This window comes from Hylobates moloch, unplaced genomic scaffold, assembly GCF_009828535.3.
Source record: "Hylobates moloch isolate HMO894 unplaced genomic scaffold, HMol_V3 SCAFFOLD_6, whole genome shotgun sequence".
In the NCBI taxonomy this organism is placed as follows: Eukaryota; Metazoa; Chordata; class Mammalia; order Primates; family Hylobatidae; genus Hylobates; species Hylobates moloch.
In genome coordinates, this window is record NW_026652281.1 from 5,043,965 (window position 1) to 5,061,169 (window position 17,205).

At 55.3% G+C, this 17,205-nt stretch overlaps 1 protein-coding gene across 9 annotated transcripts in view; it reads right to left on the minus strand.

Moving 5' to 3' along the window:
- Positions 1-4,660: 4,660 nt before the first annotated feature.
- KIAA0513 (KIAA0513 ortholog) overlaps positions 4,661-17,205 on the minus strand; it is a 66,463-nt gene continuing 53,918 nt past the window's right edge. For 8 of the 9 annotated variants that reach the window (XM_032156280.2, XM_058440422.1, XM_058440424.1 and 5 more), the window contains 5 exons: positions 15,516-15,593; positions 14,316-14,345; positions 10,197-10,277; positions 9,748-9,842; positions 4,662-8,640 (listed from right to left, as the gene is read on the minus strand). In XM_032156280.2, the coding sequence (XP_032012171.1) occupies positions 8,591-8,640; positions 9,748-9,842; positions 10,197-10,277; positions 14,316-14,345; positions 15,516-15,593 (334 nt within the window). In that variant the 3' untranslated portion in view covers positions 4,662-8,590. Of the gene's footprint in view, positions 8,641-9,747; positions 9,843-10,196; positions 10,278-14,315; positions 14,346-15,515; positions 15,594-17,205 lie in introns of all 9 variants that reach the window. The other variant, XM_032156284.2, reaches the window with a different exon arrangement.

The window sequence follows — 17,205 nt, forward strand, 5'->3', positions numbered from 1 at the left end:
CATCACAGTGATTTTTTGGAGACAGAGTCTCACTCTGTCACCCACGCTGGAATGAAGTGGGGCGATCTCAGCTCACTGAAACTTCTGCCTCCCAAGTTCAAGTGACTCTCGTGCCTCAACCTCCCCTGTAGTCGGGACTACAGGCACCTGCCACCACGCCCGGCTAATGTGTTGTATTTTTAGTAGAGATGGGGTTTTGCCATGTTGGCCAGGCTGGTCTTAAACTCCTGAGCTCAGGCAATCTGCCCACCTCGGCCTCTCAAAGTGCTGGGACTACAGGAATGAGCCACCATGCTCGGCCAACGGTGATTTTTATCACCCAAGATCCGGCTCCACGGCACCTCTCGGGGAAGCCTTCCTTGACTCCCCCAGGCCAGGATACACACTCCAGAAATAACTAAAACTTTCTAGATGTTCTATATAATCTGTATATCACATCTATTAATGCTTTAGAGTGTATATTTGTATACTTTTATATGCATATACCTGTGTGTACACACACATTTGCTTATATGTAAATGTCTGTGTTTTCAGAAACCTCAGCTGAGTCCCAGCTCTGTGATAGTTTCTGAAGGATGATGACCTTGCTTGTCAGGGCTGTGGTCCTGGAATTGGTGGTGCCAATTTCATGTAAGGTTGGCTGGGTTCGGGGCCCCTCCCCTTCCCCTTTGGCCCCAGTGCACCTAAGAGACCAATGGTCCCGGAGTACAGGTGGGACAGTTGGCCCAGAGCCTTCCCTGTCACTCCTTCTCCACTTGTCACTTGGGAACTGGCAAGAAAACTCAGAAATTCTCTCTTTTGGGGCCCTGAGGAGGCAGAGCTGGGGGCGACCGCCTCACACAGGGATGCCCTCCCTCCCTGCTTTTTTTTTTTTTTTTTTTTTGAGATGGAGTCTTGCTCTGTCACCCAGGCTGGAGTGCAGTGGCATGATCTTGGCTCATTACAACCTCTGCCTCCTAGGTTCAAAGGATTCTCTTGCCTCGGCCTCCCAAATAGCTGGGACTACACGTGCCCGCCACCATGCCCAGCTAATGTTTGTATTATTAGTAGAGACGGGGTTTCACCATGTTGGCCAGGCTGGTCTCCAACTCCCGACCTCAAATGATCCACCCGCCTCGGCCTCCCAAAGTGCTGGGATTACAGGTGTGAGCCACCGCACCCGGCCGAATAGTACATTTTAATTTATTCCTGTCAAAATTAGAAGAGCTGGGTCCTTTTTCTTTCACTAGATAGGAAACCTCCTACCCCTGTCTGCAGGGCAGCTGTGCAGGAAGAGGCCTGCCTGCATTTCCCACAGGAATGGCCTAGGGCATGTGATGCTCTCCTTCCTGGTCCACAGATGAAGAAGCTGAGGCTCAAAGAACCATCTGGCTAAGAGCATACAGTCAGCTGGTGGGAGGTGGAACCGGATCTGGGCCCTTCCAGGTCCTGCCCGGAGCTGCCAAACTCTTTGGGGTCTTCACTGCCTTTCAGAGGAGTTTCTCCCCTCCCTGGAGTTTGCCTCCGAGTCTAGCTCCTCACCTCCTGCGGGAGGAATCCCCCAGCACCAGAGAAAAAGCCCAGAGGCGACGCCCCAGGGCTGTGCACCCACCAGCCATGCCCACCCTCCCTGTGTGGCTAAGAGGGGGCAGAGGGAGAGCCGGGGACGTGGAGGCTGCTCTATTCTTCCTCTGCCTAGAGTGGCAGGGAGTGTCCCCGTCCACTCAGGCAGCTGGGGGAGGGGGACCTTGCATCCCAGCTCCTGGGGTCTGGGGGACACCCCTGTGCCCTGCTCCTTCCCCGGGCATGAAGGGGACCCCTGCATCTCAGCCCTGGGGTCTGGGGGATACCCCTGTGTCCTGCTCCTTCCCAGGGCTCATTGCCCATCTGTTTAGGCCAGAGTATCAGAATGTGGCTGTGGACTTCTTACAGTCAGAGAAAAGCAAAACCCCCCAAATGTTTGAAATGCTTTTGTGGAACCGAGTTGGAAGGAACTGATGCAGGCGCCCTGCTTGTGTCGGGTAGGGGCTGTGGTCAGGGCCACTGACCACCCCAAAACCCCCAATCAAAGAGGTAAGGTGGCTTTGGCTCTGAGGGGTAGGGTCAGGTGTCCAGGTGGAGGAGTTCAAGGCACTGGTGGAGCCTGGGCCAAGACCCAGTCCAGAGAGGGGGTCCTTCATTCATGAATACAGACTGCCAGTGGCCAGGCGGACCAACATGGCCAACGTGGCTGCTGTATCTGTTAAGACCCGGGTGCTCAGCCTACATGGGAAAAATGTCTATTTGGCCTTAGAGAAAAAGATTTTCTTCTGAAAAGCTATGGGTATCACTGAGAAGACTGCAAATCTGTAAAAAGTCCTCATGGATGTGTTAAAAATTAAACACTTAAAAAAAAAAAAAAAGAAGATAGTTTATTTCAGTTTCTACCTTCTGACAACTCAAGGTGCAATATATACACATATTTTTTTCTTCACAACAAACACCTTTGATTTTAGCACTGTTTTGAGATCTTCACCCTTGACATTTCCTCAACCTTAAAATAGAGTTTGTAGAACATCACCGAGTGGGACACAAGATTGCAAAAATGCAACAGAGAAGATACTGGTGTCACTGCACGCCACTTGGGGGCTACCAACAAGGTAATGTCTGGATGTGACCACCAGGAGTGTAGGAAAGAGAAAGCAGAGGGCGTATGCGTGGGAGACGCCACTGATAGTTCCAACGGGGGTCACCAGGTTCAAGAAGGCGGCAGGTCAACCGTGTTCTGACACATTTACCTGTCTTAAGGAGATACATGTGTGTTGTCTGAATTTCTAGCTTTTCCTAGTGTTCAAACGTTTGCCTTATCATTCTGCAAGTGTCCACCCAGAAGACCCGAAGCAACAGCCCCAGGCTCGCCGGGACGGCAGGAGCTCCTCCCCAACAGCCAAAGCCAAGCCAAGCCGTCTCTTGCAGGGAGATCTGGAGTCCACCCCTTAGGGCTGCACCTCCCGGAGGGCATGCGGTCGTCCCCCACCTCTATTTCATGAGCAAATCATCTAGGATTAAGGAGGGAGCGGGCGCAGCCCCCCAGTTCTAGTCAATGCACATGGGATTTACTGACAGGCATCCTTTCTAAAGTGCAAAGTCCCTTAAAGCGCTGCTCAGGGGAGCTTCAGGCTGCAGCGCGCTCAGGCTCTGACTGTTTTGTCAGGTCCCAGAGTCTGCAGATAAAGTGGGGAGCTGGGTTCTCCCCAAATCGCACTGTCCTGCGGGAGGGGTATAGAAGGGAAGTTGGGGTGAACAAACCCAGCCCATCGTCTCTCCCCTTGGCTATGGTGAATTTTTCCCTTTCCAATAGTAACTAAGAAACCCTACCCCCACCCCCAGCCCCCGTGGGAGCGCTGTCCCACTGAAATCCCGTGGCCACGTGCGTCCCCAGGCGCAGCTACAGGCAGGGCCGCGCTCCCGAGGACCTCGCTCACCGCACTCTGCAAGCTAGAGACACCCACGCAACCCCAATCCCTTGCCAGCACCAGAGGCAGGGCTCCCACGGCGGCACCCATCCTTGCGAGCCCATCGGTCACATGATTGATTCCGTCCCTTTCCTGGAGAGCATGTGATACCCAGGCCCAGGGATGCATGGGGGACTGAGGCGCAGAAGGCAGGCCCCCTGAGGGCCTGTATGGAGGGCGGCTTCCGGGCCAGTGTTGGCCGCAGGAGAACAGTCTGGACGTGCTTCTTCCGTTTGGTGTCTCAGGCACCAACACATTCCTGTTCCTGGCCCGCGGCAGCAAAGACTCCTGGGGTGCATGGCCTGTGTGACTCCAGGAAGCCCTGCTCTGTCTGCGGCCTTAGCCTGTGCGAGCCAGGCAGGGTGCAGCTGGCATCCAACTCCCCTTTCCTGTGGACGCAGCTGGGAAAAAGTGAAACCTATCTCCAAGAATCATCAACATGAATACACGATTTACAGGATAAGGGAGTGAGACGACCGCATTCTAAGAAAAATGGTTCAGCAGAAGTGAATGGCTCACTGGGACTGGAAACAGGACAGGAAAAGGAGTGAGAATGACCTTGAGTGAGAATCTGGCCGCTTCGCCTCGTGGCTGCAGAAACTGAGGAGGGACCAGCCTCAGAACACCCGCTTGCTGGGTCCAGAGGGGGCTCTCCCTCCCCTCTCCCTGAGGCTGGGCCACTGCCACCCTGTCAGCATGCCTTCCTCTGCAGAAAGGGACCCTCTAATTTTTAAAGTTCTCTTTCTCAAGCTCCACACTGTTCTTGGAAACACTACTGGGCTCTCTGGCTGCGCTGTGGTCTGGTTTTAGGTAATTCAGTAACAAAGCTGATCTAACCACACGGGCCTAGCTGGATCCTTCCTAACTAAAAAGCCAACAGAGGCCGGGTGTGATGCTTCACGCCTGTAATCCCAGCACTTTGGGAGGCTGAGGTGGGAGGATCACCTGAGGTCAGGAGTTCAAGACCAGCCTGGCCAGCATGGTGAAACCCCATCTCTACTAAAAATATAAAAATTAGCCCGGCGTGGTGGTGTGCACCTGTAATCCCAGCTACTCAGGAGGCTGAGGCAGGAGAATTGCTTGAACCCGGGAGGTAGAGGTTGCAGTGAGCAGAGATTGTGTCACTGCACTCCAGCCTGGGCAACAGAGCAAGACAGAGTCTGGACTCTGTCCCAAAAAAAAAAAAAAAAAAGGCCAGGCGTGATGGCTCACGCCTATAATCCCAATACTTTGGGAGGCCGAGGCAGGTGGATCACCTGAGGTCGGGAGTTTGAGACCAGACTGAGCAACATGGAGAAACCCTGTCTCTATTAAAAATACAAAATTAGCTGGGTGTGGTGGTGCATGCCTGTAATCCCAGCTACTCAGGAGGGGAGGCTGAGGCAGGAGAATCGCTTGAACCTGGGATGTGGAGGTTGCAATGAGCCGAGATCGAGACATTGCACTCCAGCCTGGGCAACAAGAGTGAAACTCCGTCTCAAAACAAAACAAAACAAAAAAAGCCAACAGATAGTGGGACCCAGGAAGGTCAGGCCTGTAGCTTCCAGCTCAGGAAGCCCAGTCAGACTGAAACCTTTCACAAACTCTTTACAGTGTAAACCTGTATTCCTCGTGTCGGGGGTCTGGAATACCAGGTGCTCCAGGGTGATGAGGTAACCCACGCAGAACAGCCTAGGGAAAAGCGCATCTCACAGCTCCAGCCTTCTTTCCTCATAACTGAACTCCTCAGCATTACTGGGCTTGGAGGAGTGAGCGAGGCCTGTTTGGTTTCAACTCACAGGAGGGAAAGAAGAAGAGGGCTGGCGGTGTCTGTGATTCTTGCACTGGGCCTCGGTGCTGGTTTTAAACCAAATATGTGTTGCTTGGATTAACCTGAACATCAGGATTTTAATTTGGGTACAGAGCTCAGAAACTGGACTCTCCCTCTAGCCATTTTTTGGAAATTTCAGAGCTGTTTGGCCCACTTTCTTTCTTTTGGCAATAGGAAAATCATAGAGTCTACCCCATTTCACTTACAGATAACTCACTACATCAGAACTGAGTTCTCTGGCCTTTGGTTAAACATGCGCATGCACATGGCAGATGCAATCTATTAACACGGCCCCTCTTAAACATCTATCAATGTTGCTAAAATTGTATCAATGTTGCTAAAATTGTAACAAAGGATAAAAACATACAATGCTGCCTATCAACATGTCCTGTTTTCAAAGCAGGGAGCTTTTCACTTGCGCGAGTTGTTTGCATTTTGGTTCACTAGGATTGGCACAGCCCTCCAGGTCGGGCGGCAGAGTGCCTGCAACGGCCCCATGGATGACAGGCCTTCGTGCTCCTGGTTTTGGGCATTCTGCCTGCTGGGACTGGGAACCTCTCCCCAGGAATCACCTGACACCTCCTGAGTTTACAGAGGGGCCACCAGAGCTCTCCTACACCCAGGTGGCCCTGGGTGTGCCCCTGCTGTGACACCTCCCCATGCAGGGACCTTTGAACAGTGTGGCTGGGTCCGCTTGCTCTGCACCACAGCCCAGCTCATGCCTGCTCTGCCCAGGTCCTGGGGGAAGAGAGGAAACCTTGGTGGCAGGCGGTCAGCCCTGTCCCAGGCACACTGGACCTCCTCCAGGCAACCCTGGCCAGAGCCACTGTCAGCCACAGCCGGCAGGAGACCACAGGCACCTCCCGAGCCGCTGCCTGCTCTGCTCACAGCACAAGGGGCTGTCTCTTGGGCACCCTGTGTGGATGGAGCACAGAGAGGACCCTTCTCTGTCAGCGTTCCTCCAACTCTGAGGAGCTAGATCTACAAGAACAGGTAGTAAAGGGGGAAACAAACAAACAAAGAAACCCCCAACCCTTTCCTCTCCCTGAAATGGCTATTTCAAGAGTCTATGTGGAGAAAAAAGTGTCAAGACCATTTTTGAAGTTAAAGTGCTTGGAAAAAAGCCCAGCGAAGTCAGCGCTGCCTTTCCTTCCAGAGGCTGTGCACAAGCTCTCCAGCGCCCCCAAGAGAGCCTCAGAATCAAACAAAACTTCCATACAAAAATCCTATACATACAGGGTAAGTCCTGTGGGCACTGCAGAACAAAGTCTGAATGCATTTCAGCTAACATGAATAATGCATGACTAAGAATGCTGACGACGAGGTGGCTGAAGGGAGTGCCCGGACAGTCAGCCCTAGAGTGTGGCCTGAGTTTCACCGGGAGGGGGAGAGCAGTGCCCTGGAGCCGTGGCTGGATGCTGCAGGAGGTGTGTATTATCTGCAGTTGGCATCAGAGCGAGGGGCGTCCGCACACCCCTCGCTGTCTGACATTTCTCCGAATGGATTCGGTGGAGACATGGCCGTTGGGACCCAATGATGGGGGAAGGGGCACCCCAGACTGCACAACTCGCCAGCCCTGACCCAGCTCATGGCGAGCACACTGGCAGCATGGCCACGGTCTGGCCAGCGGCATCACTGGGCTGAGATCACTCATGCACCATGCAGTCAGGGGCCCTGAGCCCCGGCTCCCCCGTCCTGCAGTCTGGCAGCATATGGTCCAAATGCATCAGATAATGCCTCAGACACACATTCTGTGATCCAACCAATCTGCAGCACAGATTGTTGTCTCTGGAGAATGTTCCGTCTCTAGAACATTCTGGGGAGGCATTCCCCGGAGGGAAACCTTCCAAGCCGTGGCCGGGTAAGTGACTCTCAGGCGTTTCTGTGGTGCTCACAAACAAGATGGGACTTATCTGACCGCATGTCAGAGGAGGTAGCCAGGAAGGGCAGGAGGGGAGGATGGCGGGAGGAGGGAGAGCCCCGCGGGCCTGTTTCGCAGTCAGGGACCACGGCAGCGACGGGCAGGAGGCAGGGGACCCCAGGCGGCCTAGCAGCGTCCACACACGGAGAAACAGAAGGCTCTGGACCCAGCATGCAGGTGTTGGGGTCAGGCCCTGGGCCCACGGGCTGGCCTGGAGTACCTGGTACAGACCCACAGAAGAGAAGGGCCGTGGTTCCCAGGCAGTAGGTGTGAGGTGAAGGGAGTCTCTGCAGAGGCTGGAGGAAGGAGCTACAAAGTTCTGGTGGGGAAGGAAAAAGCGCCTCCGAAGCCCAATGCTCAGCGCTTAGAGGCAGAGGCCATGCCACTGGCTCACCCTGCACGTCACACAGAACTGCCTCTCTCCAGCCGCTGCCACTCCCAGCTCAGACTTTCCTGCCTTGTCTGGAATAAAGAGCAGCACTGTTTGCTTTTAGAAAGGGTGGTTATCTAGTGGCTACTAAAGAAACTTCTCTTCCCTGTGCTTCTTGCGAGGGACACATGGCACAACGCCGCTTCGTGACCATGGAGCCTTCTGTTTCAGAAGGGAGCTGTGCACCAGGCGGACGCATTTCAGATGGTCTGTGTGGTCTGCCGCGGACATCCTGGCACTGCTGTGACTCTGGCAGAGACACACAGATCCTGGGCCGTCTGCAGGGCACACACACGTCCCTCTGGTGGGAGCCAGGTCTTGCTCTAGCCAGCCAAGAGCATCCTCTACACCGCACCCACTCTCTCTCTAAAACAGGCGTTTCCTCCTCAAGGTTCCTGTGACTTCCCATTCCTGCCCCACAGAGGGAGACTGGTGAAGAGTGAGGACCGGCCACAGCCTCATGCTGAGAGGGCTGGATGGGAGCCACGTGTGCACCCATTGCAGGGAATGTGGCCCACGGCCACCCACCGTGAATGGCAGCGCCGGCCCTCCACCACTGGGTGTGCCGGCTGCAGCCCCACCTCATGGCTGTCCTGCCTGCATCCCTCGCCCGCCCCCACCCTTGCCAGCCCTTGGCCCATGATGGCCCATGGCGTCCTTCCCCTCCTCCCTCTTGGTCTCATCTCACAAGCCTGGCACTCGGGGTACAACTGGTCACCTCGGCTTTAGCCGTGTGACCCAAGGGACACTTTGGCACATGGATGGGGGTCGCAGACACAGGCAGAGGAGATGAGGGAGGAGCAGCGGATTCTTCTAACCGCTAGTCCTAGGGCAGCAGGAGTGGCTCTGGGTGCTGCTGGCTTCATGCAGGTCATCGGGTGGGGTGACGGCCGGGCGCTGGGCCCGGGAGAATGGCGCGTGGCCTCAGTCCTCCTGCGGAGTGTGACCTCTGGGGCCTACTCAGTGGCCATTTGCTCAATGTGGTCACTAAGCAGCTTGTATTGCTCTGGAAGAGAAAGCGATGTTATTTATCAGATGAAAGATGGTAACAGGGACAGGTATATCCTGCATTTGTCACTCGGACAGGGACGAATCAGGCCTCCCTGGGAGCAGTGCTACAGCTCCTGAACCGCACTGCCTTCTGCAGGCCACACCGCTTGCGTGCTTCAGGGCAGGGCTGTGCCACAAGGGCGCGTTACACACACAGCCTCTTGGCCAGCACGCAGCCTGTGGGACAAGCAGGTGGCTGGAAGGGGCCCTCAAAACTGGGAAACGCACCTTCTTATGAAAATGGTGTCATGAGGCGCAGCCCCTACAGCCTGTGAAAGGCATGGGGCAGTCAGTCCAGCCACCCTGGGGAGCGGGAGAGGTGGCAGCATCCCCCTTGCCCTTTGCTAGTGAGGTGGGGCTGCTAGCAACATTCTGAGATCGTCCAGCGGCCACTGGCATTCTCACGCCTCCTGAGGCCACTCCACCACAGATCCCTTGAATCAGGTGGAGAATGGGATTTTCTAAAGAACATGGGTCAATCCGTATCCATGCCTAAGTGTAAGTCCTTTTCGACGAAGAGGAACCAACGCCTGTGGCAGATGGGGGGGGCCACAAAGGGACTGGCCCCCGCGCAGGAGGGCGCCAATGTCACAGCAATTCCCTGCTGTCACAGAAGCCAGAGATTCTAGAAAAACCTCAAAACTCCCTCCCCACCACCCTTGTCCCCCGATACTCGTCATGGCAGTGTGGTCTGAGAAAGAAAAGGATGACACGTGACAGCCATTTAGAAGGGGGCAACTTGGGGCCGGAGTTTGGCTCCGTGCAAGCTGAGTCCAAGCGCTGCGTCCCCCTTCTTCCTCTGCCCTGACTCTGAACACCCAGGCTGGGGCCCCAACGCCCGCAATCCCATCTAGCAGAAATGGATTCCAAATGGAACAAGAGGTGTCCTGGGCGTCTGTCTACACAGACTGGGGAGAGAGGAGGGGCCGTCTGCCGAGAGCTCAGCCTCACGTTTCCGACTGCAACACGACATGCCTTCTGGCAGTGCAGAAGCACCAGCGGGCACAACACTGGCTCCTGACCCCCCCGCCCACCTCCTGCCAGCAGCCTCCCGCAGACGCACCTTCATCCAGGTTGCCAATCACAGCCTGCTTCTTCAGGAAGTCATTGCACAGCTTCTTGTTTAGTCCGAAGGCCAGCATGTTGTGCGTGAATGTGCTGCAGGAGAAACCCCAAGAGCGTCACCCGCCGGCCTCCCAGGGGAAAGGGCCGGGGAGCTGGGCCCTCATCTCTGGAACGCCCACCATGGCCTGCCTGGAATTGTCAGCAAAAACTAAAACGCGCTGCTGCCTAATGAGCCACCAGCAACTCTCACTGTGGCACTGCGGCCAACAGGGGTCGTGTAGGAGGCGGATTAATTATGAGCTGGCATGGAGGCCAGTGTGATGAACCCCATGCCTCAGAGCAGGCTGACATCGCACCCCAGGGTGTGACATCAGGTGTGACAGCCCACAGGGTGGGCCCTCCCCCCCGCCCCCGCCTCCCCTCCCGCTTTCCCACTCTGGCCCTTACCCCAGCTGCCCGAAGGTGATGTTCTCGTTGAACCGGAGGCTGTCGTCGCGCTCCTCCTGGGTCATGTGGCACCACTTCTCCCTGCAAGCACAGGAGGTGACAGGAGCGGGGCTCAGACGGTGCTGTCCTTGCCCCAGCTCCTCGCCCTGTTCTGACCCGCAGGTGCTGGCGGCACCCGTGTACGGCCCCCACCGGGCACAGAAGGGGGTGCCTTCCACCGGAGAGCCGTGTGCTGGGCCTTCCCACAAGGCCTGCTGGGATCCTCACACCACCCCAACATTCATTTCACTCTTCATAAGAGATGTGGAAACGAAAGTGCTCTTTATGGCCCTGAAGGCGTGGAGTGCCACGCAGCTATCCAGTCATTCTACAGGCAGCGAGGCTGGCCCCAGAGCCTCACTACAGTTGGAGAGTGGGGTCTGCGCCTGTCCTCGGGGGAGAAACCTTCACAGAGGGAGGGGAACTGCCCAACGTCCCAGGACAGCGGGCCTTGGTGGCCCAGGGAACGTTTTTAGACTCACACCTGTGTCTCCTCACCAGCCTGACGGGCCAAGCAAGGTGCGACGTCCTGGGGCCAGCTGCGGATGGCAGCTTCCACAGAGGCCGAGGGCGCTGAAGGCCACACTGTCCCCTGTCTACAGAGGGCTGTGCCCTGCTCAGCTGTGGTTTCTCCATGTTGGCTTTCTCGAAGGCCTCAATGCTCTCTCTAGTCCCCTCCCTGAATAACACAGACCAGGCCCCCATGCTTCCCGCCAGCCTCTTTGACCGTCACCCTGTGAATGCTGTGGACTATGGTGAAGACAGCACCCAGGCGTGAGAACAAAGTGCTAAAAACCCAATAAGACGGCATCGGCCGAGGTTTGCACGAGCTTCAGGAGCCGGCGGGGACCCTGATGTGTTCTCCGCACATGGCCTGAAGTGGGAGGGTGTTCTCAGCGTTCACCTGCTGCGTGCTTTAGAGCGGAGTGCTGTTAATCCCTCACCTGTCCAGGGCAGAACAAGGAGGCTCCCCATCCCTTCCCAACCCCTCACTGTCACAGAGCTTTTCTGTGTTGCTGGCTCCTTCCCTTCCCTCCAGGGCCTGGGGCCTCCCCGGCCCTTACACAACTCCCTGGACACCACGTCCATCTGAGAAGCTACCTGCAGAAGCAGCTGCGAATGTGGAGACACTAATTTGAGCCCCTTTCCCCCTGAAAAGAAAACTGGATGGATGAGTCTGATTAAAATAAGGTTGAGAGGAAGATCAAAGAAAGGGGAGAAGGATGGCATGAGAGGGTGAGAGGCTGGGATCATGGAGAAGCCAGAGGAAGAGAAACAAAACAAAGGAACATGAACTCCTGGCTCCTCGCCACCCCCTGGCCCACGAGAGGCCACTGGCACTGCTGCAGCTTAGCAGGGGTCACAGGACATCAGGGGCATGATGGGGGTGACGGACAAAGGTCACTCCCAGCCTCCTCGTGCCGATGGCAGGATGCCCACGAAGATACCAGAATATACCTCCAGGTACTCTGCAGAGTCCCATCCCATTTCCTTCCTACTGCCTTTCCCCGAAACAGCCACCTTGAGGGTTGTCCAGACACATAAATCCCCGCACCACCCGCAGGCCTGCTGTGCACAGTTGTGCAGGTTGGGCGCTGCACAACCCCAGACCACACGGGAACGGCTCCCTTGGAGTTGTGCAGCACAGCGGCCCTGACCCCTCCTCTTTCTGGGCCAGATGAGGAGGCAATTCTTCTTGCCATGGTGAGGACAAAAGCTGGGACATTTAACCTGACATCTCAAGAAAGAGGTAAACGGTCAATGGCAGTAGCAGATCAGGTAATAGCCAGGATAAAATCACTTCTTACAACGGAGTTCAGGCCGGGTGCGGTGGCTCATGCCTGTCATCCCAGCACTTTGGGAGGCCGAGGCGGTCAGATTACCTGAGTTCAGGAGTTCAAGACCAGCCTGGCCAACGTGGCAACCCTGTCTCTACTAAAAATACAAAAATTAGGCCAGGCGCGGTGGCTCATGCCTGTAATCCCAGCACTTTGGGAGGCTGAGACAGGTGGACCACCTGAGGTCAGGAGTTTGAGACCAGCCTGACCAACATGGTGAAACCCCGTCTGTACTAAAAATACGAAATTAGCCAGGCGTGGTGGTGGGTGCCTCTAATCCCAGCTACTCGGGAGGCTGAGGCAGGAGAATCGCTTGAACCCGGGAGGCAGAGGTTGCAGTGAACCGAGATCGCACCATTGCACTCCAGCCTGGACAACAAGAGCGAAACTCTGTCTCAAAAAAAAAAAAAGAGAGAGAAAGAAAAGAAAAATTAGCCGTGTGTGGTGGCGGGCATCTGTAATCCCAGCTACTCGGGAGGCTGAGGCAGGAGAACTGCTTGAACCCGGGAGGCAGAGGTCACAGTGAGCCGAGATCGCACCACTGTACTCCAGCCTGGGCAACAAGAGCAAGTCTGTCTCAAAAAAAAAAAAAAAGAAAAGAAAAGAAAAGAAAAATTAGCTGGGCATGGTGGCGGGCACTTGTAATCCCAGCTACTTGGAAGGCTGAGGCAGGAGAATTGCTTGAACCCAGGAGGTGGAGGTTGCACTGAGCTGAGATTGCGCCACTGCACTCCAGCCTGGGCAACAGAGCGAGACTCCATCTCAAAAGAAAAAAAAAAATAAAAAAGATAAAAGAGTTCAATTTCCAGTACTGGTCAAGCTCTGACACTGGGCAGCGAGCTGAACATGCATCTACACGGCTATGGTGGGAATCTGGACAGGACCAACCACCTGCTGAGAGGGAAACCTTCTGAAATGGAGAAGCGTCTGCCTCTGTACACAGAGAGGACAATAATGGCATCTTGCTGTCAGCAGAGGTTACCAAAAAAGAGATGGCATGTTGGAAGCATGAGGTTGCCTAGGGACATGGAGGCAACCTCGCCCCCTGCCACCTGCCTCAATCTCAAAGCAATATTCGGCCTTCTTCTGGGGAAGGCTCAGGGGCCGGTCAGAGATGAGGAGCTGGTGCAGAGCTATGTGTGGTCAAAGCGAATCTGCCCGGGTGAGAAGGCCCAAGAGGCCAGCTGTCCCCTCAGCTGAGCTCAGCACAGACCACCCTCCCCAGCAGCACCAGCCAGCTCTCAGAGGATGCTAGGATGCTCCCAGCCCTCCTCGGGCCAGGGCTGTGGGGCTGACTCATTCCTGGAAGGCTGGTTAATCACACAGTCACCCCGAGACTCAGTGAAAACCCAGGGGCTTTGTTCATGAAAGGAGGTGTTTGTTAGGCCTAAGTGCTCCTTTGAAAGCTGTAAGTCTGCAGAAGAAACGCGATTGCTCACGACAATAAACACTACAGACATATCACTGATTAGAGGAGGCAACTTCATGAATCCTCCAACGAAAGAGACATCATATCAGGGACTCTATTTGAAGAGACAGATCGGCAACGCTAAAAATACATCACAAAGGATTCTAGCCCACCGAAAGGTGAGCAGAGAGTCAGACTCCTCTGGGGGCTGGCAGGAAACAGCCCCATTCTTGGATTTCCTCAGGGGCCCCTTGCACCCCCATCCCTGAGTGGCTGGGAAAGTGGGAGTGTGTCCTTCTTCCGTGCCTCCCTCAAACTGGCGGCCCCAGCACACCCGAGAGTAGGTGGTGTTGCAAACAGGACAGGCTCTGCACCCCACCCGTGGCTTCCCAGATGAGCTGGGACCCACTTCTCCGGCGTGAACAGTGAGGCCAAGGACGAGACTTTCAGGTCTGCTCAGAAGGGGCCGGAGTGGCTGGTGGAGAGCACGGCTGGCTCAGAACTGCAGCCCGCTTTCCCCGGCGTCACCACCTTTGCCTCTCGAGCTCATGCTGTCGCCAGGGCATCTCAAGGTGTCACATTTGTTTTCTGACTATTTCGGAGTGCTCTGGCCTTGGGAGGCTCCCACCTGCCCAGTTCCGGGACGCATCACCAGCCTGCCCTAGCGCTGGCCTTACCTCCCCAGGGCTGCCCTCCCCACCAGCCGCCAGGCTGCACCTGCGTCTGGGCTGTGCCTGCTGCAGCAGCTCAGCACAGTGCACAGCCCCCACCCTGCAGTGGCCTTCGCAGGAGCCCGCACTGTAAAATGGAACAAAGTCACGTGGACACACACACCTCTTCTCCTCCTCCTCTCCAGCATCCCTTCTGGAGCGGCAGCAGAAACAGGTAAACAAAGGAACATGTCAAAGTCATGCAAGATATGTGGATGGTAAAAAGAGAACAAGCAGAGGAGGGTTATTACAGGCAGAAACGGAGCGGGACAGAGAAAGACAGGATATTTGAAATAAATTTACTTCCTAGAAGTCGTGAGAACTAAAGAGGCAACGCCCCTCCACCTAGAGGCATCTAAGCATTTCCCTGTTCTGGTCTCCTGGCAGAGCCGGGTCTCTGGAGGGTCCTCGGGCAGTCTCAGCTTCTCTCCCTCTCCATGAGCCTCTCCGCCTCCCCAGGAAATGCGGCCACGGCAGAATGCTCTGGGCCTCCTGCCCCCAGAGGGTTTTAGCTGCCTCCAGAGGGAAGAATTTCACTTGAGACACGGCAAGTGCTGGTAGACTCGAGTCTTCCCCCAACAGCAGCCATCTGCCCACTCTCCTGATGAGGGTTAAGGGTAGGGGGTCTCCCCAGTGTTACAGAGGGAGGGATGTGCTTCATTAATGAGGAGACCAGGGCTGAGAGGTTCAGAGACTTCAGTCACATGACTGGAAGGGGCTCCCCCAGGGGCTGCCGTCCCTCGCTGTCATGTCGCTGTACACGGTGGACGGCACCTTTGCTTGCTATGGCATCGGCTCCCATAGGGTAGGTGCCAGCCCCGCCCCTCTGCCATGTGCGAGGTGGCCCTCAGCGAAGCTGGGAAGGTCTGCTCAGGCTGCAGACCCAAGAGGTGAGTTGCGAGCGGCAACTGCATTCCCCAGGCACCAGCTCTCGAGGGCAGTCTCGGGGGTGGTGGCCAGCCCTTCCTCCCAGGACCCTGCTCCAGGCGTTTATCCTCAGGATGCTGATTTTGTCCAGCAAACAGCAGGGTAGGCCCAGCAGCGGGGGTCCTGATGGTCTTAGTGGGAGTTTGCATTTTTAGGAGGGTCAGGCCAAGTCATGCCAGAGCCCCAGGACAGAAAGCGCTCATGCAAGCTGAGCACCCCCACCCATGAAGCTGTGACCCCTCAGGCAGCTTGCAGGGCACCAGGGCCACGAGGGGGTGAAGAAAAAACAGACACGTCCACTCAGCTGCTCTTCTGTTCTCCTCTTCCGAAACCGGGAAATAAAGCCACTCCCTGGTCCTTTTTCCTGAGGCCAAATAGGGCCACACTTTGCTCCTACCTGGTAGTGGGAGATCGTTTTGTCCTCTCACAATGGACAGCGTCAAAAAAGGCTGCATTCCAGAACCTCAGCGTGTGCCTGCAAGACAGAGCCCCAGTCACACTCTCTCCAAGGGGAGGCGGGGAGGACACGGGTTGTGGGCCCCTTGAGGGATAAACAAGGGCAGTGTCTCACATCTGTCTGAGCTTCTAAAAAGTCTCAGAGAGGTCGGGCTGAGAAGGAAAAACTGAGCATATGGCTTGATCTAATTACAGCTGTTTCCCTGGGGCTCCCGTGGCTGCGCATCTCTTAGGAGAGATGGCGCAAGTGGGAGGGAAAGCTACGATAACCCGGCTGCACTGCTGGCAGGAGGGCACCGGCGGGCAGAGTTGAAGCCACCATCTGTAGGACACACAGGTGGGCTGTTTTCTTCTTCTGCCTTTCCTGGTGGGACTCCCAAGAGGAAGCAGAGGGCTGGGAAGATGTGCTTTTCTACATCAGCGTCTAGTAACATAAATGGCAACCAGGCAGGGACTCGTCGTGTGCTGAGCGAACTAACGTTCATAGGGATATTCAAGGAAAAAAAACATTCTTATTTTATTTTTTTTGAGACGGAGTTTCACTCTTGTTGCCCAGGCTGGAGTTCAATGGCACGATCTCGCCTCACTGCAGCCTCTGCCTCCCAGGTTCAAGCATTCTCCTGCCTCGGCCCCCTGAGTAGCTGGGATTACAGGCATGCGCCACCACACCCAGCTAATTTTGTATTTTTAGTAGAGATGGCGATTTCACCATGTTGACCAGGTTGGTCTCGAACTCCTGACCACAGGTAATCCACCCGCCTTGGCATCCCAAATTGCTGGGATTACAGGCATGAGCCACTGTGCCCAGCAGAAAAATTCTTCTTAAAGAACATCAGGGGCTGGCAAACTATGGTGTGTAGGCTGAAGCGGGCCAGTGGCTTGTTTCCGTAAATAAAGTTTTATTGGAACAAGCCATGCTCATACATTTATACGACGTCCCTGGTGGTGTTCATGCTACAACAGCATAGTAGTGTGGCTGCAGCAGAGACCATCTGGCCCGCAAAGTCTAACATATTTATTATCTGGCCCTTCACAGAAAAGTTTGCCAAGTGACAATGAAAAGACAGCAGCCAAGTCAAGGACAGAGGAGCTGAGCTGAATCACCAGACGGCGGGACAAAGCAGTCCAGCTTCTCCCCGTCCTCTGCTTCCATGGGAACTGGGTCCAGCCTCCTCAAGGGCCTTCCTGACAGCTCCGGCCCTGCCCTCTGCCCTCTGGGTCCCTGCAGCACTCCCTGGCCAAGCTCCTCAAGTAGCCCTTGCTTGGTTAACGGGCAAAATGCACCACAGCCAACTGTGATTTTCAGGAGAGGGAGGGCCTGTCTGACACTGATTCCAGGTGCTATGCAAGCACTCTAAAATGTTGAGGAGAGGCTTCAGAGAGATTAACGCAGCACGACCATCATTGGCAGAGCCGGGCCATATGACAGGGTGGCCAAGATTTCCACTGCAACACTGGCCTCACACTTCAACCATGACCTTCATTCATGTATATATATGTAAGAACTTAATTGGGATATAATTCACATGCCATGACATTCACCCTCTAAAACATACATTTCAGTGATTTTTAGTGTATTCACAGAGTTTTGCAGCCACCACCATTTCCAGAACATTCTCTCACCCCATAAA